The 26,482-nt window shown below is 36.8% G+C and overlaps 1 protein-coding gene, 2 long non-coding RNA genes and 1 other non-coding gene across 4 annotated transcripts in view; 3 read left to right on the forward strand and 1 right to left on the reverse strand.

Moving 5' to 3' along the window:
- Positions 1 to 1,139: 1,139 nt before the first annotated feature.
- The window catches only part of LOC134664578 (intermembrane lipid transfer protein Vps13), a 111,529-nt gene continuing 86,186 nt past the window's right edge, over positions 1,140 to 26,482 (forward strand). Inside the window, exons 1-10 of the mRNA XM_063521290.1 lie at positions 1,140 to 1,472; positions 1,555 to 1,641; positions 9,393 to 9,590; positions 10,496 to 10,719; positions 11,239 to 11,377; positions 12,056 to 12,254; positions 12,957 to 13,144; positions 20,941 to 21,038; positions 21,539 to 21,647; positions 24,977 to 25,211. Of these exons, the coding sequence (XP_063377360.1) occupies positions 1,373 to 1,472; positions 1,555 to 1,641; positions 9,393 to 9,590; positions 10,496 to 10,719; positions 11,239 to 11,377; positions 12,056 to 12,254; positions 12,957 to 13,144; positions 20,941 to 21,038; positions 21,539 to 21,647; positions 24,977 to 25,211 (1,577 nt within the window). The 5' untranslated portion in view covers positions 1,140 to 1,372. The remainder of the gene's footprint in view (positions 1,473 to 1,554; positions 1,642 to 9,392; positions 9,591 to 10,495; positions 10,720 to 11,238; positions 11,378 to 12,055; positions 12,255 to 12,956; positions 13,145 to 20,940; positions 21,039 to 21,538; positions 21,648 to 24,976; positions 25,212 to 26,482) is intronic.
- On the forward strand, positions 4,864 to 6,232 carry LOC134664580 (uncharacterized). Its single transcript, XR_010098267.1, has 3 exons — positions 4,864 to 4,961; positions 5,059 to 5,283; positions 6,123 to 6,232. It is a non-coding gene; the product is annotated as an uncharacterized LOC134664580 (long non-coding RNA).
- Positions 6,160 to 7,910, reverse strand: LOC134664579 (uncharacterized). The gene is made up of 3 exons (XR_010098266.1): positions 7,718 to 7,910; positions 7,205 to 7,332; positions 6,160 to 6,274 (listed from the first exon to the last, which is right to left on the reverse strand). It is a non-coding gene; the product is annotated as an uncharacterized LOC134664579 (long non-coding RNA).
- On the forward strand, positions 22,337 to 22,498 carry LOC134664873 (U1 spliceosomal RNA). The gene has a single exon (XR_010098316.1). It is a non-coding gene; the product is annotated as a U1 spliceosomal RNA (small nuclear RNA).

The following is a 26,482-nucleotide window of genomic DNA, read 5'->3' on the forward strand; positions in this document are numbered from 1 at the left end:
AATATACTTTTGTACTGATAATTTTGTTTAACCTTTTAAGTGAAGAATAACTAGTCATTAGGTAAAATAATATCTAGTATGGCCACGAACTACGATTTTCCATACCCGGTAAAAAGGCAGAAGTAAACCGAAAACAAGATGAAAGGACATTGTGCTAAAAGAAATGATTAAGTGCAAAGTATCCGAAAACGACGTCAAGGATAGGGCGAAATGGAAACGAAAGCCACATAATTCTGACCCCAGCACATGTGGGATATATAGCTTAGAAGAGAGAGAGAGAGAGAGTATCTAGTGATGTCAGAGAAAAGTTAGTGAAAGTAGTTATAAAAATTTAAAAATAAGCAGGAAGAGTGAAATAAAAGATTGCATCCATTCATCGCTTATCTTAGGATGATATTCCACCTGTCCAATTTCTTGGCCCAATGTGTATTTTGTTTCACATTTTGCTTAATGAGAGAGTGAGATGCTATGACATTGGACAGATGGAATACCACACTCAGATAAATACAGTACGATTATCTCTGCCTATGTTTGAAATGAAACGGTCCCTGGCCAAACTATCAATTTTGAGGGGTTTTTATTTTATTGCAGTTGAGTTAAAGTTTTTTGGGGTACCTCCCATACAAAAAGTTTTTTTTGAATTATTTTTTTTGCTTTGTCCTAATAGTGTGGGGTATCGTTGGATAGGTCTTTCAACACAAATAAGGTTCTCCTAAAACCATTTTTTGATTTAGTTTATATTTTCGGAAATATGCGCTCCGAAAGAAAAAAAAATATGTGTTCCTCCCTCCTCTAACTTTTGAACCACGGGTCCAAAAAATATGAAAAAAATCGTGAAATATGAAAACTATAGCGAACATGATCAGTCTAGTCATTTTTGAGTTATTGCAAAAAATCTTCTTTTCTTAATAAAAAGACGCAAGTACAAAGCGCTGCAAAGGTACCTTCTCCCTTATGAATCTCATGATACTTACTAATAGCCCCCGTTTGGCCTATTTTGACAGAATGGTAAAATGAAACCCCACATTGAGTATGGCTCGACATGCTCTTGGCCGATTATTTTTTAACGATTAGCTAATGAGAGTAATCAGTGCTCATCGGCAGCATAATATTCTAGATAATATTTTTTCAATACCTTGCAACATTGACAATCGTCAATGCTATTTTGCGCTGGTGTGATAATTCAGGAAACTATTCTGAATTTATTCACGATTATTTCATAAAAATGTTCATTTTCAAAAATAAAAATAATTAAACAAAGTAAATTAGAGTGCCTTTCTTTTGGGTCGGCGATGTGTGGTCGCTGGACATTGCCATGAGCGTTTTAAATAATCAGTCGTAAATTATATTATTGTTTTGAATCTGATCCAGGATGGTGTTCGAATCCATTGTGGTGGACGTTCTGAACAGGTTCCTTGGGGATTATGTGGAAAATTTGAATCGGTCCCAGTTGAAACTGGGAATATGGGGTGGTAAGTGATTTTACGCTTGTTGGTATGATGTCATGCCTAACCAATAATATACGGTTATTTAAGGTATAAAATGTTATTTTAGGCGATGTGGTGCTGGAAAATTTGAAGTTAAAGCAGAATGCCCTGGAGGAGTTAAACATCCCGGTTCAGACTGTCTATGGACACTTGGGTGAGTAGTTGCAACATAGTTTACATACCTACTTTTTATTGTTATTTCATTATCTCTTTATCTTGAATGTGATGATTTGTTTTGAGGCATTTGTCCTGGCAATGGCATTTTGTGGATTTATGCACACTATTTACTACAGTTGTATATTAGATTAAAATAATAGTTTGAGGACAATTGACAAGGTCAATAAATCACATTATTCAGATTTGGTTGACCCAATACAGGAAATATTCTGGTAAATTGGGTATTATATTAAAATTTTGTATTACTTAAATTTTATTTGATTGCTGTTAGTATACTAACAGTTACAGCTGAGGAAATATCTATGTTACCTATGTTAATTTTTATTTCCATAAATAATAGCATTTAAATGTTTTGTGATACAGCCTAATGCTATTAAAATATCATTAGCAGAGTCCACACAGAGCGAGCATATCACAAAACGGTCAGTGTAGATGTGCTTCGCGTGCGCCACCTCTGCCGAGGGATGTCTACACTAAAGTGCTTTCTGGCTGACTCTGTGTGGACCCAGCAACTAATTTACTGAAATGATGGTGGTTCTTTTTGTAAAGGTTTTTATTTCATTTCTTAGTAGGGTCATTGCGTGCGTTTACCGTCCAGTGCCTGTTTCCGTCCATTTGGCATAGTTGAAAAAAAGTATTGCATATCATTTGCATATACAGGTCAAATTATATGCATTTCTTGAATATATAGGCATAATATATGTATATGTACATACATATCTATATATTTACAATTGCTGTATTTATTACATATCTAATTAAATTAAGGATTTAAAAATACCCATATGCATACATATAAAAAAAAAATTATAATGAAATGGTCGAGATTTTTAGTACTATACATATTACTGAATTACTTTGACCATTATCAGATACTAAAAGTTCATGCGGCCACTGTTCATCAAATAGAACATCAATGTTAATAAGGTTAGGCCACTTAGCATTCTCTCCACACAAACTCACCTATATTTGAACTATAAACTAGTTGGCATTCTCATTGCTCACAGACTACAAACAGCAACATTGTCCATTGGTGGACCTTATGCATTTTGTAATAAGGTTGACGAACTGTCAATTAACAGTGTAGGCAATGCTACCTACATGTGCGAGTCAAATACTTAGGAGTCAGGTAATAGTCAATCCTGATATCGAGATATGGTCGAGGACTAGGATTCTGATTTCTGTGCCACTGTGTAACCAATGTAACCACGCCACAAAGACAAATGACTGAAATGAGATTCCTAGCGGCTTTTGTATTGATTGCCGACCGCGAAAACTGGCTCATACTCCACCGACAAGAGCCATGCTCTTAAATTATGATGATGATGATGTTGAGTGACAATGTACAACCGACAAAGTACTGATTTACAATATTGAGGCCTGAAATTAAATTACTATCAAATATGAAAAGTTGAAGCAGCCACTGTTCATCAAATAGACAGAGAATCAATGTTAATAAGGTTAGGCCACTTAGCATTCTCTCCGCAGGAACTCACCTATATTTGAACCATAAACTGGCTATGCGTTCCCATTGCTCACAGAGCATATGAGTCAAACACTCAGGTGCACCAGTGTAACATTGAGCTCTGACATCAAGAAATTTGATGATATAGGCACTTGGTAACACCCTAGCGGCTGGGGCCGGGACAGTGAGCAAGACAGAGCAGAGATATTTTATATATACCTGCTCTTTATATATACCTTTCTGCTACAACTCCTGCTTAAGTTTGTCTTTTTCGGGCGGCAATTTTAGAAGCAGGCAAGAGCAGACAGTTTACACTTTGCTCATGCAGCCGTGGGCCAGAGCCGCGATTAATTAAGTGAAATAGTACAGTCGCCGTCCGATATATTCGAGCGGCCAAGGTGTTCACAAATATCCGAACAAAGCCTTTATTATCAAGACGTTAAAATGCATTTTCAGATACTTATGAGCATGTTGGTCTCTCTAAAATAGCTGATAGTGACTGTAGTAGAATGGAGCAATTAGAGTGCGCTGCGCACGCTTATATTTTATTATTAGCCTATATTGTCCCACTGTTGGGGAAAGGCCTCCCTCTTATTCTTCCATGTATCCCTATCCTCAGAAGTCTCCCACCAGTCTCTGTCAAAAGCGTCAAGCTCGTCCCGCCATCTCCGACGAGGTCTACCGTGACGCCTTACAATTTGTGGGACCCAACGGGTGGCTGTTTTGGCCCACAGGCCCACGCTTATATAGGGAGCGTGAATGCCTATAGCCATCAGATTTTTGGCGCGAGGCGTAAATGTGAAATTTATGCTTCCGATGTAGCCCACAAGATGGCAGAACTTACTATAGAAAATCTACGAGAACGGTAGATGGTAGCTCTTGCTTTGGCAATATGTGTTACATGTTTATGTTTCCGATTCGGACCAAAAGATGGCAGACCCTCCAAAGCGTAACACGGTCTCTATTGGTTTTTCTGACCGTTTGACTCATTAAACGGTTAGAATAACATTCCTGTGGCAGACTATGACATCATGCCCTCAATCAAATCATACGATTTAATTGTGTGAGTGACTACTACACTAACAAAAACTCAAGGTCAATCGCTGACATTACTGGATGGTGATAATATTCATGTTAACCAATACAACAGGAATTTTTGTTTCATTAATTACTTCTTATCATTTATTTTTAGCTGTTCGTGAGAATGTTATAAGAGAATCATCAAATAAGCTTATATTTTTTTAAATTTCGATGGTATAAATGCGGACAGTTGATTTGAATTTTAACAAATATACAGTAAATATATGTGTCGCTTAACTTCAAACTCGGGTAAATCCATTGGACCCTCTCAGCAAATATCTACCTTATTACGTTTTCTTAATACCAAAATCGCATAATCTGACAGATGGATTTACCCGAGTCTGAAGTTAAGCGACTCATATGTAGGTCCTACCTATGAAAATTAACTAAATACTTACAGCCGTATTCATAAAAAATCCTTAAATGAGGAATGATCAGCTTATTAGCTAATCCACTGTTTAGGCTTAATAAGCCGTTGATAAGAACCATGATTTATAAACGTTTATTAGGGGCTTCTTAACTAATAAGCAGATTAGACGCATTATGTTGGCATCTTGGCACATCATAGACAAAAATATGGCTGAACATTAATTTAAAAAAAAAGTTTGACAGCAGCACTAGCGGCCAATCGTAATATCATGAAAAAGTTGATTTATTTTGACTAATTTTCGGAATTATCTCATATTAAAATAGCTTCTGTGCCACAAAAATAAACAAAGATTGCTGCATGGCCGGTAATTTTATAAAACTTGGTAAGTAACTACGTTTACAGACAAGTATCCTATACAGCAATAAGTAATAATATGAGGTCACTGCAATGTTGATATACCTATCTCTTATTGCTTTTAGTTTCAATATTATGTGGAATGGAGTCGAAAGAAGTGGGGTTCTAGCCGAAGTGCATAATTAGCGAAAAGAAGAAGTCGAAGCCAGATACCGTACCAGGCCTCCAGTCGCCTCCGCAAGAAGAACCATTGAATAATGGTTCATGAGTTCACACTAATTTATTCTGGTTGCGGCAGAAATTCACAACGGGTCAACAAAACCAAGGTCCATTCAAACTCACTAAATCAGGTATGAACAATGTCCTATACTTTCTTGTTTACCTCATACCTGCAGTGTTTAGAGTTAGACCAAGAAAAGTCTGCAGCGATTTTGATGATAACTCTAGGTACAGTTCAAATTTTGGGCATGACCATCTATTTATAATATATTATAGACATAGGTAACTACATAAAATGTTGTATCTGAACGTGTTAACAATGACACTTGCATTGACAGCTTTGACATTATTTAAAGGTTATAAAACTTATAAATTTGGTAAATCTATCCGTGCTTTGTGGAGCTTGGTGTATTTGTTTAAAATTATGCATACCTACCTAATATAGGTATTATATTTCTTAACCATACAATGGAACCAAATGATAATTATATGTACAAGTGATGTTTTATTGTAACAAGCCTTTGTGTCGCGAGTTTACTTGTAGGTGCAACTTTTGTTAGTAATAATTTTGTAATGCTATTTATGCATGGAACAATGCAATGGTTATTATACTCGGCCACCTAGCCAACCTACTTACTACGGGGAAGGATGGTTCACAAATTAGGCAGTATTTAAATAACTGTGTACCTGCTGATTAAAAATAAGATGTTTTCTGCGTACAGTTGGTTATAATTAAGTTGGCTAATCTATATCTCATCAGACAGTTTGGACATCTATTCCAGAGAGTTTGCAAGGTCAATGTACAATGATATCATATTATAGTACCTAATAGGTAATGAATAAAGTCATATTGATCTCTGTCTATAGCTTCAAATGATACTTAGTTTACCATAACTACATCATAAGCTAAAAATTAAAGAAAATTGTTGAATACAAAAATACTTTTATTCAAATTATTGCATCTTTTCAGATCCTGAAAGTACCATCTTTAGCCACTGTTACTGTTGAATAACTCCAGGCTTTGGAAGAAAAGCTGTGGCCTGCGAACAGCTGTGAATATTGGTCGGAGAAGTGTAACTGACTCCGTACACTGCAAGTCCCAGCAGGAAATCAGCAAGAAACCTAAAAGAAAAAAAAACATCAAAATGGAAACCTTGATTTAGGTTGAAGTAATAAAATTGTTCTAATTTAATTGGTGTTTTATTTTACTACTTTAATATATTTTTTGACTTGTTAAGGTTTGTACAATTGTTATTAATGATGTACAGTCACCTGCAATAATATGTTACACGACAAAGGCCCATAAGAGCATGTCACATTTTTGCAAGAGTAACATATTATTGGAGGCGACTGTATGTATATTGAAATACTCAAAATTCCATTTTTCTTATTACAATGCAATAAAATCTTAAATGTATCTAGACATATCAGATGGCAGTCTAATAGGGATGTTTCCTGTACTTAAAATAAATTATGTCACACCATACCATGCATAAAATAAAACACCAGATTATTATTAGAAAATAAATGTTCATATAAATTCCATAAATAGCAAATCATTTTGAGAGTTCTAAAAAGGAAACTAAAAGGAAAGTAGGACCCTATTTTGCACATATTTATGATTTTCATGTGTTTGCAATATTGTTCTAATGAAAGTGTACAATTTTTATAAAGTAGATATTCATAGGTACATGCTATGTACCTAGTTAAAAGAAGTTCAAAAATAATATTGGTAATTAATGGTTCTTATGTAGAATAAAATTAAAAGGTATTTTTTAATACCAGACAATGACAAGACAAGTTTAGTGCTGCCCATCTGATATTAAGCACTGCAGCCTACAGGCAACTAGCGGAGTTACAAATAGCCAACAGTGCATTTTTGGGAGCACTGGAAACCTGAGCGTCAAGAACAGGTAGGTATAGAATCCAACCTGGATAACTATACTGAATAATTAGTTGACATAAATGAAACTTTCATTCTATGAAGTTCAGCTTACGTCAACTAATTATTGATAACATGATGGTGACTATAATTTAATGCAATATTTTTACCTGGAGGCCAAATCGTTATGCTCAAAGCCAATATTGAGCAAACTGCTTATGCAATGACTGCATATACCGGTGACTTCTTCAGATTTTTCATTACTTTATCAGACTGACAGAGTGCACACTTCTTTTACCTGTAAATAAGTTGATACTTTTAAGTAGTGCCTACTTACCTGTGATATTTATTAAACACAGTTGTTTAAATATGTCTATAAAACAAGTTAACTGTAGTAAATATTATGATCTCATTAGGTATAATGGTAAGTTATTCAATAGCAAACTATGAACGAGATTGATGTACTCTTACAGGGTCTATAATATTATATAGGTAGGTATAAATGTGCGCCAGAAATTCAATTGAATTTAAGTTTGCGAAATGCGAACACCCTGATCTTAAATTAATAAATAGAACGCTCTAATATTACTTGCCAAGCCAAACTTGGTTTCGAAAATTAAATGCGATTGTATGGCGCGCAATGAAGCTGGCCGCCATAGATTTAAGTGAATCTGAGGGTTTACCTATTTCTCCAAACGCCTAATAGCTGTGAGGGAGGAACTAGCTCCGTTTATGATGCATTTTTCCGACTACGCGATCATAGAATTCTGTTGCCATCGATATTTTGGTTAAACGAAAATCACCATACACAAAATCACATAAACAACTTATAAAAAACGGGATATTTAGGTTTCGCGCCATTTTCGTACTATATCCAGATATCTAATACGTAATAAATTGCACATATTCAAGTTGTTTTTCATTCACATTTGGAATTTTAACCAAAACGTACTCTTTCCTCTTGCTCTTGTCACTCTTGCCAAAATCAGCTGTTTTGTGACCGCCATCTTGTAAAATAGCAGATAATAAACAGATAAAGAAGGGTCCTCGGCTCCGTAACTTTCCGAGGATTTAATAAAGAGATGATCAACTGTTTAGCGCTAAAAAGTGTTTATGAATCACGTTTTGTGACATCCGGTTATCAGCAACTGATGATCAATGCTCTAACTGTTTATGAATACGGCTGTTATAATTTACGAAGATTTGGATTGCCCTTAAATATTTTTTTGTAATTATAGTTCGTTTTTTTTAGCATTAGAATGAACTCCACAGAAGCAAGCGTGCAGTTTTTATCAGGCTCTTTAATTACCAATAATTATTGAATTACCTAATGTAGCATGGCCAATACATATAATCTACTTCAAATTATTACCGCTGAAAGTGCCGGATTTGGAACCACAAGCTTACTTCTGCAAAGTTCTTTTTAATGCTAAAAAAAACGGACTATAGGTAGGTAGGTACTTAGTAGGTCCGTGACATTTTAATAGTGATTCATTTCACTATCAGATAAAAATGTTTACTACTTACCTACTGTTTACTAAACAAACACCTTTCTGTATCTGCACGCTGCTGATACTACAAGCGGCAGTGCATGCGCGAGAACAGCTAGAAAGTACACCTTTGAATGAGAGGAGCGACACCTCATGCCGGTATGCGGTGCGTTCCACCAGAGTTGGGAGAAGAATCCCGGCCGTGTCGCACAAGCTAGCAAAGTCAGCCAAACTCGTACACGTCATGGGTCCGAAGATATACAATCATCTACCCAACGAAATAGTGAATTCAGCCAGCAACACAATCTTCAAAACAAAACTAAAGAATTGGCTAATCGAGCAGGCTTTCTACGACCATAAAGAATTCTATGGTTGTGATTTTACGAAATCGAATATATAATACATATATATATACAGCGTACAGTACTCTGTGTCTATTAGTACAACTATCATATTGTTTAAATTCACTGCACTTTGTAATAGTGTTAGTTATGTTTTATATTTTCCTATTAGATATAGGCAATAACTATGACTTGTAATTTTTAATTATTAATAAATTGATTATGATTATGATTATGATTATCAGATTTCGTTAAAGAAACTTTGCCAATGTTATTACGATAATTTATAATCACAAACCCGTCTAATATAGGAAATTCTCCTTCACATCGGTTATGGTTTTGTGACCTTAACCCCGATAATCGCTAAATTTATTGTTATATATCGTATAATCACTAATAAAAAAATGTTTGTTGCAATATTAGCAATTGAAAATGGTTAAAATTTCATTGAAGTCCCTAATTAATACTATAAATTGACCGTGTGGACTGTAGGCTATAGAATAAGTTAAATATTATTTACATTACAGGAAAACTCGTTCTCAAAATACCATGGAAGAACATATACGGCGCGTCGGTGGAGGCGTCCATCGAACGCCTTTTCCTCATCGTGAACCCTTCGGCTGAGGTGGTGTATGACCCTGAGAAAGAGGAGAAACTAGCGCTGGCAGCGAAACAGGCCGAGCTGGTGAGGGTTGAGGAGGCTAAGAAGAAAGAAGCTGAGAAAGGTATGGCTTGATAAATTATCGATCGAATATTTTTATAGTCACTCGCGCGACATGTTTTGGAAAGGCTAGGTCTTAACTTTTTGCACTAACAGTGCTTGAGAGTTGAGAGTCTGTTAAGTTGACAGTGTGCCGTTTAACGTCGCTCACCGCACGGCGCGCTGTGCGCGCATAGAAAACTCTTTTAGTTGTCATAGTTTTCATGCATATGTGGAGCATTCCACGGGCTGTCCCATACAAACGCATTGTATTTCCGGTGTTGCGACTTTTTTCTCGGCATTTAAAGCAGGCGATTGTTTTTCTGTGCATATTTTTGACCATTTGTCATAGAAAAGGAATCTCTTATACCTTTAAATCTTCAGAAACTTCGCGTTTGTTTTGTACGGGACAACGGTAGACAATTTCATGGAATGCTCCATGTATGAGTTCGTTTTTATATGATAGTTCGAGACTGCACGATTCGAACTTTAATATACGTCAATTAATACATCCAGAAACGATATGGATTAGATGTGTCAGTGTGAAAAGCGACGTTTTTGTTTGAAGAAACGTCACACTTGACACTGGCATATCTAATCCATATCGTTTCTAGATCTGTTAATTGACGTACCTTAAAGTTCGAATCGGGCCGCTAGTCTCGTATTAACGCGCGATGTCAGGAAGATGTCACGGGGGCGTCTCGTACTGATTGTGGACTCTTCGTCTTAACTCTAAAGACTAAAGACTCTAAAGTGTATGATTCTGAGAAAGAGTTTGCGCAAGTTTTACTTGTGCGTTGAAAAGCCTGTCTGTCGTCTTGTAGTTTTGCATTTAGCATTAATAAATGGCGGGCAAAATTTACACACGCTCCATATTACCTAGATCACTGGTAGCAAACTTGTTCTAATCGTAGCAAAAATTAATTTCAGATCAAAACAAACTCGACGAGACGTTCGTCGAGAAGCTAGTAACACAAATCATAAAGAACGTCCAACTCAACATAAAGGACATCCACATCCGCTACGAGGACAGCATCACGAACCCGAAGGCGCCCTTTTCCTTCGGCATCACACTACACAACCTCTCAGTGCACACGACTGACGAGAACTGGAAACAGACGGTTATACAGGACGCTGTCACTAAGATTTTTAAGGTTTGTGCCATTTTAAACCTTAAGCTTATATAGTTAGAGTTTAGAAATGTATCATTGGATGTTATCTCCTGAATGACCGGTCGTGTACCTCAGCTACTTTAATCAACTGAAGAGTGTCTTTTCAAAAGGGCTTATTTTTGTATTAGTGTCCATAGAGAAATACGCCCTTTGGAAAAGAGTCGCCTCAAGTGTTGCCTGTGTCGATAAGTTGTTGGACCACCTTGTCGTTTAAAAACTATCCTGATCTTAAAAGACCTATGGCCGATGATCTATTTGAACATTGTCTTCAGTTTTCTCGGCTGACGCTAGAACACTCCACCTGGCTCCGTGAGCTATTATGAGCCATCATTCAAATGTCTCGAATACATATACAACCTGAAGAAGGTTTATCGCCGCCTTGGCCGTTTCTCAAAAGGTTAATTACATTAATTAGTAGTTTCTATCCTAGTCACTTAGGGTTAGGGTCTCCTAGATGGCGCTCTTAATAACAATTGAATTTAATAAATTTATTGTTTTTAGATATTAAATTTAGACGGTCTGGCAATATACTGGAATCCGGCGACAGAGCTGTACTCGAAACACGCAGAAGAATCCATCAGGGACAGGCTGGAGAAAGAGATCGCGACCAAGTCTTCACAACCTACGTTTTATAGATATGGTAAGAGGGTTATAATACTTATAATTAGGGTTTCCGCGATCGAGATTTTCACTAGATGGCAGCACCGTGACGAGAGGTCTTTTAGACAGTTGCTGTCAAAATCCACCAATAAAAAAAACATGGTTAAACATGATTGGTGGATTATGACAGCTAGACCTCTCGCCACGGTGCTGTCATCTAGTGAAAAACTCGATCGCGGAAACCTCATTGGTTTACATTACACTGTTTTTCATTTTTAATCCACTTCAAATAGGAGCAGATTTTCAATTTTATCTATTTTTAATCTGTGAGATTTAAAATAGTAAATTTCATTTGTGTTTGGAAAGCACTGGTTAGGGATTTATTTAATTGTGACTGCTGAAGACCTAATTATCAATGGAAGTCAAACAATGTATTTGTTTGAATTGGGATACATCCCAGCCCTAATTTTAGCCGGCTAATTTTACTTCTTGTCATGTCCCTGGTGGCTTATTTTCATCACATTTTAAACATTTAGTGAAGTTGATTTTAAAATATAGAAAGTAATCAATACTAGCCAATATCAATATCCATGTTTACATGGTTTGTATTCTATCTATCTATCTATCTATCTATCTATCTATCTATCTATCTCTATTTTGGAACCGTCGCTATCAGATATATACCCAATTTATTATTTTTATCCACTTTTTTTTTCAGCGCTTGGCCCAATCAATGCCACAGCAAAACTAAAACTAAATCCAAAGCCAGAGGCCGACACACCTAAGTTTAGTTTACCCAAAGTCATATTAACGCTGCACATGGAGCAACTATCAGTCAACTTGAACAAGAAGCAGTACCAAGACATGATGTTACTCGCTGACTCTATGGACAGGATGAATAAAGGAGCTCCGTACAGGTAGGTTTTAGTAGATTAAAGCTACAGTAAAACTATAACTAAATCCAAAGCCAGAGGCCGACACACCTAAGTTTAGTTTACCCAAAGTCATATTAACACTGCACATGGAGCAACTATCAGTCAACTTGAACAAGAAGCAGTACCAAGACATGATGCTGCTAGCTGATTCTATGGATAGGATGAATAAAGGAGCTCCGTACAGGTAGGTTTTAGTAGATTAAAGCTACAGTAAAACTATAACTAAATCCAAAGCCAGAGGCCGACACACCTAAGTTTAGTTTACCCCAAGTCATATTAACACTGCACATGGAGCAACTATCAGTCAACTTGAACAAGAAGCAGTACCAAGACATGATGTTACTCGCTGACTCTATGGACAGGATGAATAAAGGAGCTCCGTACAGGTAGGTTTTAGTAGATTACAGCTACAGTAAAACTATAACTAAATCCAAAGCCAGAGGCCGACACACCCAAGTAGTTTATCCAAACATAAATTAATTTTATTCATAAAATGTATGTGCATGTCTATTAGAGAGATTCTTTCTCCCTTTCGATAAGTATTTTAGAATTTTTGCAAAGATTAGTTGGTTAGATTTACATAAAATAATATTTTCGATGTATTACGATTAATAGTTTATTTTGTATAAGAATTAGTACCTAATTTATTTTCTTCAATTAACAAAATACCTTAAATTATTACAGAAAATACCGTCCAAACCTCCGCTCATACCGCGGCCACTACAAGGAGTGGTGGCATTTCGCGTACAAGTGTATTTTGGAAGAGGAAGTGCGCCGCAGAAGGAGGAACTGGGACTGGACGCACATGTTGACACACAGGAATCTTTGCAAGGACTATGCGAAGGCGTACCAGTGTAAACTGAGTAACAAAGGTTGGTTTCATTTGTTTTTTTTAATAAAAAGTTGCATTAACGTCAAAGACGTCGATTGGCGGCCGCGGCTGCAGCTCCACTTTCGCGCATTTTGGCAAGGTTCACGATGATAGACGTCGCTTTCAAAGGGTTAAAAGTTAAAAGAACTTATAATTGTTAAACGTTTGTATAGTGATCCTACTATAACTTCACAATATCCACAGTATGTATGATTTTATTTATTTATTTATTTATTTAAGCCTTTATTTTTCCTTAAATAGGATTTCATTATGATGTTGTTGTTTATTTTTAACCGACTTCCATTTCATAGAAGGAGGAGGTTCTGTATTCGGTTGTGGCTATTTTTTTTTTTCTATGTACGTTCACCGATTACTCCGACATCCGTAGTCCGATTTGAGTAATTCTTTTTTTGATCGAAAGGAGCTACCTCCGAGTTGGTCCCATTTTAATTTGGTTCTGTTCTGATGATGGGATCCATGAGGAATTGAGGGAACTCCTCAATTTTTAAAGGCACATGCATGGTGATTTGAGTGTTTTCTTAAGAAACTCGAGCATTTTCTCCCGAAAACCACCACTTTGATGAAGTAGACCTGATGATGATGATTGTTTTGATGATAATGATGATGATTTTTTTAAATGTAGTACGTTCACCGATTACTCCGACATCCGTAGTCCGATTTGAGTAATTCTTTTTTTGTTTGAAAGGAACTACCTCCGAGTTGGTCCCATTTTAATTTGGTTCTGTTCTGATGATGGGATCCATGAGGAATTGAGGGAACTCCTCAATTTTTAAAGGCACATGCATGGTGATTTGGGTGTTTTCTTAAGCAACTCGAGCATTTTCTCCCGAAAACCACCACTTTGATGAAGTAGACCTGATGATGATGATTGTTTTGATGATAATGATGATGATTTTTTAAATGTAGTATGTTCAGCGATTACTCCGGCACCTGTGATCCGAATTGAGTAATTCTTTTTTTGTTTGGAAGGAGTTGCCTCCTAGGTGTTTTCGTATTATTTTTGGTTCTGGTCTGATGATGGAATCCATGAGGAACTGAGGGAACTCCTCAGTTTTTAAAGGCACGTGTAAAGTGATTTCGGTGTTTTCTAAAGTAACTCAAGCATTTGCTTCCGAACACCGCCAATTTGATGTAGTGCAAGTGTAGCCGTACCACGAGTTTGACATTGACATATTCGCTAAGTTAGCGACGCTAACGTCTTCGTAACTAACTTTTTATGCATCTCGCTCGCACTAATATGCCAATACGAGCGAGATGCAAAGAAAGTAAGTTACACACACGCTAGCGAATAAATCAATGTCAAACTCTTGGAAAGCTGGTAAGGCTACTGATCGGGGGTTAGGGTTAGGAGTTAAGGGGTCGGGGATAAAGGGGTCGGGTAATGGTGGTTGTAGGGCTGCTGGTTCAGGGCCGAGGGGTACATGGATCAGGAGTTGATACGCTGTGAGGTAGAGTGATCGGGGGGGGGGGTTGAGAGATTGGGTCAGTGGCGGGGCGGAGGATGGATTTAGTGTAGTGACAGGAATTGTAATTTCCCAGACGTACTCGAGAAAATTCCTGATTACATATTTATTAAAGTAGATACACGAATTTAATGTTGTTTTTCATTCATGCGTCGCGCTCTTAACAATGCGTTAAAACTAAAAATGGAAAAATAAAAACTTTTTACAAAAAAAAGAAAACCGACTTCAAAAAGGATGAAATAAAATATTATCCATTTTAAGTCTATGCGTTACCAACTAATATGTTTGAAGTCGGTGCCAAGCCAAGTAGTAACAATACCCGTCAAATATAATCAGCCTTATGACTATAAATCCCATTAGAACTGTATTAATAACTATTATAAATGTATAAGTAATTCTGTCTGCCTCTTTGTAACCTTTTCATGGCTATACAACTGAACCGCTTCAGGTGACATTTGGCAAGAAAGTAAATTCCTTGAATTGTTTTATATTATGAAACGTAGTTCTCTGAATAAGGGACGGGAAATAACTTCAGTCCCAATCTCACGCTTGCGTGCCGACTAACATGGTACGGACTGTGCTAAGAAGGTTTGATCGTGTGTTCTGAGGTGTGTTCTTAGGTACATTCGACGTCAAAGATATGGTTACACTTTTGCACCTTACTCCTTTGTAAGATAAAAAAAGATAAAAAATAGTTTATTCAAGTAGGCATATTACAATGCGCTTATGAACGTCAAATAAACCTTTACCGGCTCCAACCGTACACCTCTGCCCCGAGAAGATTTAAGTAAGAAGACGAAACGTGTAAACATATTTTTAACGTCAACTGTACCTACAGAAAGTACGTTAATTGTCGTCGTGTAAGGCAAACCAACGTACATCCTTATCGATTCGCACCAAAATCATGGTATGCTTCCAAAGTTGGCTTGGCACCGACTTCAAACATATCAGTTGGTAACGCATAGACTTAAAATGGATAATATTTTATTTCATCCTTTTTGAAGTCGGTTTTCTTTTTTTTGTAAAAAGTTTTTATACTATATTAAGGACCCCTTTCGGGTATAGGCCTCCTCCATATCTTTCCACCTTTTTCGGTCTTTTGCCGTGATCAGCCAATTTTCTCCGGCTGTGGGTATGATGTCCCTGGACCACAAAACAAAGAAGTAATAGAAGTGAAACGTATGTCTATAGCGTGTGGCAAGATTATGGTTAGCTGCATACACTTTCAGCACAGACTATTGTCAGTCGTGTGACAGTTCAACATGGCGCTTTTGACATGTCAGATGTGAAAACGATTCCAGTAAAAATTAGAAATAATTACGAATATGCCGTGCTGCTCCATTTTGGAGTGTAAAAACACTAGAGGGACAAAAAATATTAGATATGGAGGCATTTCATATCATCGGTAAGTATTATTTTATGTAATATTTCAATATTTTTTACATTTTCGGTTTCCGCAAGGATTTTTGGATTGTTTAGTACAAAAATCAGATTTATGTAAATGAGATAAGGTTGATATCTACTTAGCGTAAAAGTCATGTACATGCGCTATTCGCCCACAGTGCGAGGACCATATCAAAAAAGTTATCGATGTCGATGTTCGTATAAATATACACAGTTCGGTTTGTTTATGTTCATACATGTTCTTAATAATTTATTTTTGTTTTGCCTCTGGATGATCATATCAAAAAAGTCGTCGCTTATGCACATTTTATATTATGTAGGTACAAAATATGTTCTTACTTATTTATTCCAATTCAATGGATTATTTGATTTTAAGTTTTTCTTATAGTATAGTATCTTGTATCCATACATATTTGTCAATTTTCTGTATTAAATAAGAGTACGTAAGGTGTCAGTTTTAAGCTGTCACATAATTTTACTGCCGGGTATTTGCTGGCCAGTCTAAAGCCCGCTCCACAAGCTTGCACAAATCTTGAAGCGTTCTTCACATTGGATGCGAGTACACACCATGCTCCGGTAAAAACGTGCATAGTGCTATCTCGCTCGTACATCAGAGCGGCATTTCTATCCGCATTAAGTAAGCCCGCGATAAGTTGATAACCGTCTAAGTGCAAAAAATATTGTTAATATTTCCATTGTTTATAATTAGCATTTTTTAATAATTTTGCATACGAGCTTATATCGGAGATTCATATTGATGTATGACACAACATTATTGCTTTGTGAGAATATTAATTCGCATCTAGTGAGAATATTAATTGCAGGTAAAAAATACGCATCTCGCGTATTTTTCACGCACGTACACACGCATCGCGGTGGGAGGGTAAGAAATTTGATTTAATTAAAAAAAACTATAAGTACACAACATCCGTAGTCCGATTTGAGTAATTCTTTTTTTGTTTGAAAGGAACTACCTCCGAGTTGGTCCCATTTTAATTTGGTTCTGTTCTGATGATGGGATCCATGAGGAATTGAGGGAACTCCTCAATTTTTAAAGGCACATGCATGGTGATTTGGGTGTTTTCTTAAGCAACTCGAGCATTTTCTCCCGAAAACCACCACTTTGATGAAGTAGACCTGATGATGATGATTGTTTTGATGATAATGATGATGATTTTTTAAATGTAGTATGTTCAGCGATTACTCCGGCACCTGTGATCCGAATTGAGTAATTCTTTTTTTGTTTGGAAGGAGTTGCCTCCTAGGTGTTTTCGTATTATTTTTGGTTCTGGTCTGATGATGGAATCCATGAGGAACTGAGGGAACTCCTCAGTTTTTAAAGGCACGTGTAAAGTGATTTCGGTGTTTTCTAAAGTAACTCAAGCATTTGCTTCCGAACACCGCCAATTTGATGTAGTGCAAGTGTAGCCGTACCACGAGTTTGACATTGACATATTCGCTAAGTTAGCGACGCTAACGTCTTCGTAACTAACTTTTTATGCATCTCGCTCGCACTAATATGCCAATACGAGCGAGATGCAAAGAAAGTAAGTTACACACACGCTAGCGAATAAATCAATGTCAAACTCTTGGAAAGCTGGTAAGGCTACTGATCGGGGGTTAGGGTTAGGAGTTAAGGGGTCGGGGATAAAGGGGTCGGGTAATGGTGGTTGTAGGGCTGCTGGTTCAGGGCCGAGGGGTACATGGATCAGGAGTTGATACGCTGTGAGGTAGAGTGATCGGGGGGGGGGTTGAGAGATTGGGTCAGTGGCGGGGCGGAGGATGGATTTAGTGTAGTGACAGGAATTGTAATTTCCCAGACGTACTCGAGAAAATTCCTGATTACATATTTATTAAAGTAGATACACGAATTTAATGTTGTTTTTCATTCATGCGTCGCGCTCTTAACAATGCGTTAAAACTAAAAATGGAAAAATAAAAACTTTTTACAAAAAAAAGAAAACCGACTTCAAAAAGGATGAAATAAAATATTATCCATTTTAAGTCTATGCGTTACCAACTAATATGTTTGAAGTCGGTGCCAAGCCAAGTAGTAACAATACCCGTCAAATATAATCAGCCTTATGACTATAAATCCCATTAGAACTGTATTAATAACTATTATAAATGTATAAGTAATTCTGTCTGCCTCTTTGTAACCTTTTCATGGCTATACAACTGAACCGCTTCAGGTGACATTTGGCAAGAAAGTAAATTCCTTGAATTGTTTTATATTATGAAACGTAGTTCTCTGAATAAGGGACGGGAAATAACTTCAGTCCCAATCTCACGCTTGCGTGCCGACTAACATGGTACGGACTGTGCTAAGAAGGTTTGATCGTGTGTTCTGAGGTGTGTTCTTAGGTACATTCGACGTCAAAGATATGGTTACACTTTTGCACCTTACTCCTTTGTAAGATAAAAAAAGATAAAAAATAGTTTATTCAAGTAGGCATATTACAATGCGCTTATGAACGTCAAATAAACCTTTACCGGCTCCAACCGTACACCTCTGCCCCGAGAAGATTTAAGTAAGAAGACGAAACGTGTAAACATATTTTTAACGTCAACTGTACCTACAGAAAGTACGTTAATTGTCGTCGTGTAAGGCAAACCAACGTACATCCTTATCGATTCGCACCAAAATCATGGTATGCTTCCAAAGTTGGCTTGGCACCGACTTCAAACATATCAGTTGGTAACGCATAGACTTAAAATGGATAATATTTTATTTCATCCTTTTTGAAGTCGGTTTTCTTTTTTTTGTAAAAAGTTTTTATACTATATTAAGGACCCCTTTCGGGTATAGGCCTCCTCCATATCTTTCCACCTTTTTCGGTCTTTTGCCGTGATCAGCCAATTTTCTCCGGCTGTGGGTATGATGTCCCTGGACCACAAAACAAAGAAGTAATAGAAGTGAAACGTATGTCTATAGCGTGTGGCAAGATTATGGTTAGCTGCATACACTTTCAGCACAGACTATTGTCAGTCGTGTGACAGTTCAACATGGCGCTTTTGTCATGTCAGATGTGAAAACGATTCCAGTAAAAATTAGAAATAATTACGAATATGCCGTGCTGCTCCATTTTGGAGTGTAAAAACACTAGAGGGACAAAAAATATTAGATATGGAGGCATTTCATATCATCGGTAAGTATTATTTTATGTAATATTTCAATATTTTTTACATTTTCGGTTTCCGCAAGGATTTTTGGATTGTTTAGTACAAAAATCAGATTTATGTAAATGAGATAAGGTTGATATCTACTTAGCGTAAAAGTCATGTACATGCGCTATTCGCCCACAGTGCGAGGACCATATCAAAAAAGTTATCGATGTCGATGTTCGTATAAATATACACAGTTCGGTTTGTTTATGTTCATACATGTTCTTAATAATTTATTTTTGTTTTGCCTCTGGATGATCATATCAAAAAAGTCGTCGCTTATGCACATTTTATATTATGTAGGTACAAAATATGTTCTTACTTATTTATTCCAATTCAATGGATTATTTGATTTTAAGTTTTTCTTATAGTATAGTATCTTGTATCCATACATATTTGTCAATTTTCTGTATTAAATAAGAGTACGTAAGGTGTCAGTTTTAAGCTGTCACATAATTTTACTGCCGGGTATTTGCTGGCCAGTCTAAAGCCCGCTCCACAAGCTTGCACAAATCTTGAAGCGTTCTTCACATTGGATGCGAGTACACACCATGCTCCGGTAAAAACGTGCATAGTGCTATCTCGCTCGTACATCAGAGCGGCATTTCTATCCGCATTAAGTAAGCCCGCGATAAGTTGATAACCGTCTAAGTGCAAAAAATATTGTTAATATTTCCATTGTTTATAATTAGCATTTTTTAATAATTTTGCATACGAGCTTATATCGGAGATTCATATTGATGTATGACACAACATTATTGCTTTGTGAGAATATTAATTCGCATCTAGTGAGAATATTAATTGCAGGTAAAAAATACGCATCTCGCGTATTTTTCACGCACGTACACACGCATCGCGGTGGGAGGGTAAGAAATTTGATTTAATTAAAAAAAACTATAAGTACACAACGGGTTAGCACTAATTTGGCTAGCAGGTTATTATTTCGCGTCATTACAAAGCAATATTGTTCTGGGGTGTGCTAAAGAGTAACAGTTTTTATTATATACCTACTCGCTTACAGTTAGATGCGTGGTTGGTGGCGTGATTACTTTCAATACGAGATTTTTTTTATTAAAAAGTTAGTAGGTAAGTACCTAATCGTCGAAAATAAAGTAATACATATGTATAAAAAAACTGAATAGTTTACGTGTACATTGATAATTAATAAGATAATAAGCGTTTATCGATATCACACCGAATCATGCACATCCCTATCGCATGTGTCAACCTCATAGTCGAATATTTTATCCTATCGCATTCACTCTTGGAAAAACCATGCAAGTGTAAAAGGGATAGAGCATAAATGACAATTTGTCAATGATTTGTGTATTTTTACAAAAAATAAAAATCGTAGTGCAATTTTGACATAATTTTCTTGACTGTAAAGTTCAAATTACTGTGATGGGCAAGGGCTCATAATTCCTTTCGAAATAAGAAAATATGGCCAATTTTTGTGACAGCGTTTTGGCGACATAGGTTCTCATACTAATCCAGGCACATGCCGTTTCCCGTCAGAGCGCGGCGCGCTCATTCTTTCTTCCGTGCCCTGGACCATCTTGTTATGGGTTTTCCCGCCTTCCTTTTGCCATGGGGTCCTGGCCACTTTGTGACTTTGTTGGTCCATCTGTCATCTGTCAATCTTCCTATGTGGCCGGCCCATCTCCATTTCTGTTTCAGCGAAGTATGTATGATAGTAATCCACAATATGTTTGATTCATATTCAAAAGTATTTTGTCTGTTACAGGCAAGGCGACCCAGGAGCAACAGTGTCTTCTAGACGAGGCCGAGAAGAAATTAGACTTGCTCAACTTGGTCGTTATTCGTCAAAGGATTGAGATGGAAGTGGGTTCTATTGTACTATTTATTTACTATTAAATAGTACGAAACGAAGAGCCTCGACAAACACTCCAATACATACTTAAAACCATACATCGGGGTTTTGGCGCGGGAATGTTTTACACTAGCCAAAAATAGGTAAAAACTGTAGAACCATCGGGTTTTTACTTTTCTAACCACATTTGGAGATTACTACCTATTTTTAATTCATAGTTTGGTTTTTTTTATGTAATAGTCAGCAAACGAGCAGAAGAGCCGCCTGATGGGAAGCCCCGATGTATGCTCATATGCTTATCATAACTTAACTTTAACACCAATTTTGGTGTCTAGCCATAGTAGTTGCCGCGCAACGCTACAACGTACGCCTGCTCGCGCTTGCGTCATCTAGTGGTCATATTTGTCGTAATAGACACGTATTATTAGATAAGAGAGTGAACCTTTGTAGGTACTGATATTTTCTGCCAGTGTGAAGACTGGCCTAAAGATCCGTATGGTCCGTGTCGCAGGTGGAGCGGCTGGGCAAGCTAGAGGAGGAGGCGCGCAAGAGCCGCGGCTGGTTCAGCGGCTGGTGGGGCGCCGCCCGCGACGACGAGCTCGCCGAGGGCACCGCCATCAGTGAGTTCAACACCAACATTACAACACGACACCGTCCCTTTCTAACAAAAGCTGACAAAAAGGGACTTCCACTTATATTACAAGTTATAAGCTTTTGATAAACAGGGCACAGGCAGGGGTGCGAAACTCCTGACTTCGGTCGAACTCGGCTCCGCTCGGCTCAGCATTGCTCCGCGCAATTATTAGGGTTGGCACCACTTGACTTCCTTTTGCGTGCAGGACCACAGATAAGATAATCACTTGATTTATGACAACCCTAAATAGCCGAAAGGGATAGTGCCATATATTAGAAAGGGACAGCATGATTCGACCTTGAACTGCTGTCAAACTTCGGTTTTGTAGGAAGTTTCGTTTCTGTACGGTAGTACTATTCTTTATTCTGTGGCACAGGTAATTTAATTTGTTTCAGTAAAAAAAGGATTCTCAAGTTTTTAAAACCCTAAGTAGAAAGCGGTACATGTAAAAAAAACATAGTTAAACACGCTATATAAATATACACATTTTATAAAATTATTCAACAAATAATGTCTATACATAATATCAGAAGTCGGTGTCGTATTCGCCTTTTATGGAATTTAGTTCCAACATGTGCCGCTAGATGTCGCTGTGCTCTCCGCGTCGGAATCGTACATCGCGGTGTTAAGATTTTTCCACGAATAAGGACCCTCTCACAATAACGTTGTGAACTCATACTTACCTGGCATAGGGGAAACCGTGATCAAGAAGGCGGTTCCCCCAGGGCGAGACTCTTCCATTGCACTGCGGTTGGGTTGACCCTTGCGATTATCCCTAATGTGGATAACTCGGATGCGTAATTTTTGGTAGTGGGGACTGCGTACGCGCTGTCCCCCCCATTTAATCATGAAAATTGTTATTGATACTTGTCTCGATTCAAACATTCCTTACGATTTAATTTTCTAAACAATACGAGTACCTTAATTGGTTTGGGTCATAAGGTCAGACAAAAATTGAAGCTTGATATTTTACGGTTCTATTAGTACAGTCATTATAGATTTTGGCCCGTGAATAATTAGTTCTTGGATTTTTTTTTCGTAGGTCCCTCGGGGGGGTCACTGGGAGTGTAAATTCAAAAAGTAGGCTGAATCAGGCTCCTGCGTATATTCGAAAAATGGTTTTTTTTTTCCAAAAAAACGGTTTTTCTTCAATAACTCGGCCATTTTTGATTTTACAGTAAAACCGTAAGGACAATAATAGTAGGAAATTTGATTCTCTACAAGTTAGTCCAGTCATTATATCCAAAAAACCGACCCTTCCCGTGAATAATCAGTTCTTGGATTTTTTTTTCGTACGTCCCTCGGGGGAATCACTAGGAGTGTAAATTCAAAAAGTAGACTGAATCAGGGTCCTGTGTATATTGGAAAAACGGTTTTTCTTGAATAACTCGGTCATTTTTGATTTTACAGTAAAACCGTGAGGACCAAAATGTTAGAAAATTTGATTCTCTACAAGTTTGTTTCCCTTCATTTATGCCGTAAAGCGTGGAACATAGGAGATAATGATAATATTTTGAAATTGTCGCGTTTTTCAGGTTTAATTTCTAAAATATCGATTTTGGGGGAAAAAAGGTGGGAACCAAAATTGTTCAGAATTTGATTCTCTACAAGTTTAGTCCTCTTCATTTATGTCGTAAAGTTGAAAATAAACAAGATGTTGAAAATATTTTGAATTTGTCGCTTTTTTCAAATTTTATTTCCAAACTATCGATCCTAGAAGAAAAATTGTAAGGACCAAACTTGTAGAGAATCAAATTTTCTAAAATTTTTGTCCTCACGGTTTTACTGTAAAATCAAAAATGACCGAGTTATTCAAGAAAAACCGTTTTTCGAATATACACAGGACCCTGATTCAGTCTACTTTTTGAATTTACACTCCCAGTGATTCCCCCGAGAGACGTACGAAAAAAAAAATCCAAGAACTGATTATTCACGGGAAGGGACGGTTTTTTGGATATAATAACTGGACTAACTTGTAGAGAATCAAATTTTCTACAATTTTTGTCCTTACGGTTTTACTGTAAAATCAAAAATGGCCGAGTTATTGAAGAAAAACCGTTTTTTTGGAAAAAAAAAACCATTTTTCGAATATACGCAGGAGCCTGATTCAGCCTACTTTTTGAATTTACACTCCCAGTGACCCCCCCGAGGGACCTACGAAAAAAAAACCAAGAACTAATTATTCACGGGTAGGGTCGGTTTTTTGGATATAATGACTGTACTATATAGTCGACTAGAAACCTTTGTATTTTATAATTGGGATCTTTAATTTTTTTGTTTAATTATGCTTAACAAATTACTTAATTTGATGTAGGTACTAAGAGAGACCCGAAAAGCAACTCCGTATGGAATACTCATAGTAAGGATGTTTTCTAAAGGCATGTCAACATTGTGACGAATGGAGTTACCCTTCACTCAAATATATATAAATATTATCATAACTATTTTTCCAACAATTCCTCAAACAAGCTTAATTCAAATAAATGCTTTTATTAGGCTTGTGTTTATAAAGATTCGTTATATTAACGTCGATTTTGGGCTCTTTTCGTACGAGTTCATAGATGACGCTAGTAGTATATAACTTAAGAAGTAAAGTACATATTATTATTTAACGATATGATAACTTTTGTGATATACAGTATATATTTATTCATTACTTAGCGACATGACATCTAACGGATCTTTGTAAAACGGAGTCTCAGTTTTTTTCTTAATCTCATTCCTTTATTTTATTATTGACAAATTAAAATAAGTTTTCAAGTAGATAGTGAGTTTCTTTTCCTAAATAATAAGATATGTAACTAATAACATAGATTAAATGATCGTATTAGATATGTAAAATCTATGACAATTCGTATTCTAATTTGAGTACTAATGTACACTTAATATACCGAATTCCAAGCTTGCAATCGCAGCCATTGTACTCTCGCCATCAGATATATCGGAGCGACCAAGGTGTTCACAAATATCTGAACAAAGATTTTATCTTCAAGACATTAGAGTGCATGTTCAGATATTTTTGAGCATCTTGTAAAGTGTCATTCTAGGAAACTTGCTAACTATGTAAACAAACCGCCATACTGAAATCATCATTCAGTGACAGTTTCATTGTTTACATAGAGTCGGACCAAAAAAAGGCTGCAGCGGATTTGATAGCCCACGCCGTGCAAGTGTCATTTATACGTCATAATTTCATAGAAGTTTGACGTTGAAAATAACACTTTTACTGTGTGGGCTATCAAATCCGCTGCAGACTATTCTTGGTCGTTCTATAGAGTGACACTTTATAACAATAGACCATTATACAAATTTCAGTGAAACAATTCCAAAACGCGATGACACCCGAGGAGAAGGCGAAGCTCTTCCGTGCCATAGACTACCAGGAGAACAGCGCACCACTGCACCTGCCCACCGAATACGTGGCTGTTGAGATGTGCTTCCGTCTGGACAGGTGTCAGGTGGCTGTGGACGATGATAAGGAAGTGCTGAAGGCTTGCGTGGACAACGTTGTGGTTGAGATGGGGCAGAGACCGAGCGCCAATGCGATCAGGTATGTAATTTGTCGCTAGATGTCGCTAGTAGTACTTGTATTATGTTCAATTATTGACAAAAGTAATGTGTATGCAATAGGTACGAGTATCTTAATAAAATAAATTAAAACTTCAACAGATTGAGTTTTATGGGATTGGTTTGGCCATAGAGAAATTAGTAAGCATATAGTGTTCACTTCATAATGCATGAGTTTTTTTACTTGATAAATTAATATTATTAAGTTCTTTAGGAGGCATAATAAAACGTATTTCTAATAAGTTTAATACTTGCTTAAAACGAAATATTTATTAACCTTAAATCTTATGTCAAATAAGTTTTCGCAAAGCTCGGTTAAAGCTTTTTATAAATTGGCTTAATTCTCTATGGTTTTGGCTCAAATAAGTCAATTATTGTAAAAAAGCCACAATTGCAGTTTCCACACACATTAGTTTACTTACCTCCGACTAGATGGCGCTAGTATTACTATATCTTGGGGACAACATTATTATATTAAAATGTGTTTCACTTCCCATCATACTCCTTGCTACAAGCACAGAATAAATAATAGTACTCGGTACAGAAGACTCACTCTCTCACAAAACGCGTCTGTTACGATCAGGACAGATATTAGACCGGGAGATAGTGACACATTTTACTGGGTCATTTGTACCAGTATGGCGATTCGTCAGGGGTCTACATGTAATGAAGGAAAGAAAAATGATGGTCATAGCGCTGGTACCGGCGGCCCAATCGCGTGGGCGTTAGTTGAACGTGTCGGATAAAATACGAGTGTCGAACGATTTGTTCCACAAAAATCCTCGTATTTTCCGATAGTCCATAAAAAAGAAGTAGGCGGTAGCGTAATGCCATACTTCTCCGGTGTGACTTACTTGAAAAACTTATTTAATCGACACGTTTCAAAAATACGACTATGTATACGTAAAATATTTTTTTACAGCATGGCATCATCATATTCTGTTTGTTTGGATACAATTATACCTAAAAAAAAAAAATTCAGATTATAACTACGGGGCGGACGACTGTGAGACTAAAGCCAAGACTTAAAACAAAAAACAATTTTTTGACGATTTGTACCAGTATGGCATTTGGATTTTTGGAAATTGTATGATGCAATGTGACCATTATTATATTTGCCATACTTCTAATAGAAGGAAAAAGGGGCACCATACTTGAAATAAAAAAGAAATATTGTACACATTTGCCACCTCCTACAGGTATGGCATTATGAGATTTCCATTTATGATCACACAGAAAGTTTTGAAAAAAAAT

This window comes from Cydia fagiglandana, chromosome 5, assembly GCF_963556715.1.
Source record: "Cydia fagiglandana chromosome 5, ilCydFagi1.1, whole genome shotgun sequence".
NCBI classification, from domain to species: Eukaryota; Metazoa; Arthropoda; class Insecta; order Lepidoptera; family Tortricidae; genus Cydia; species Cydia fagiglandana.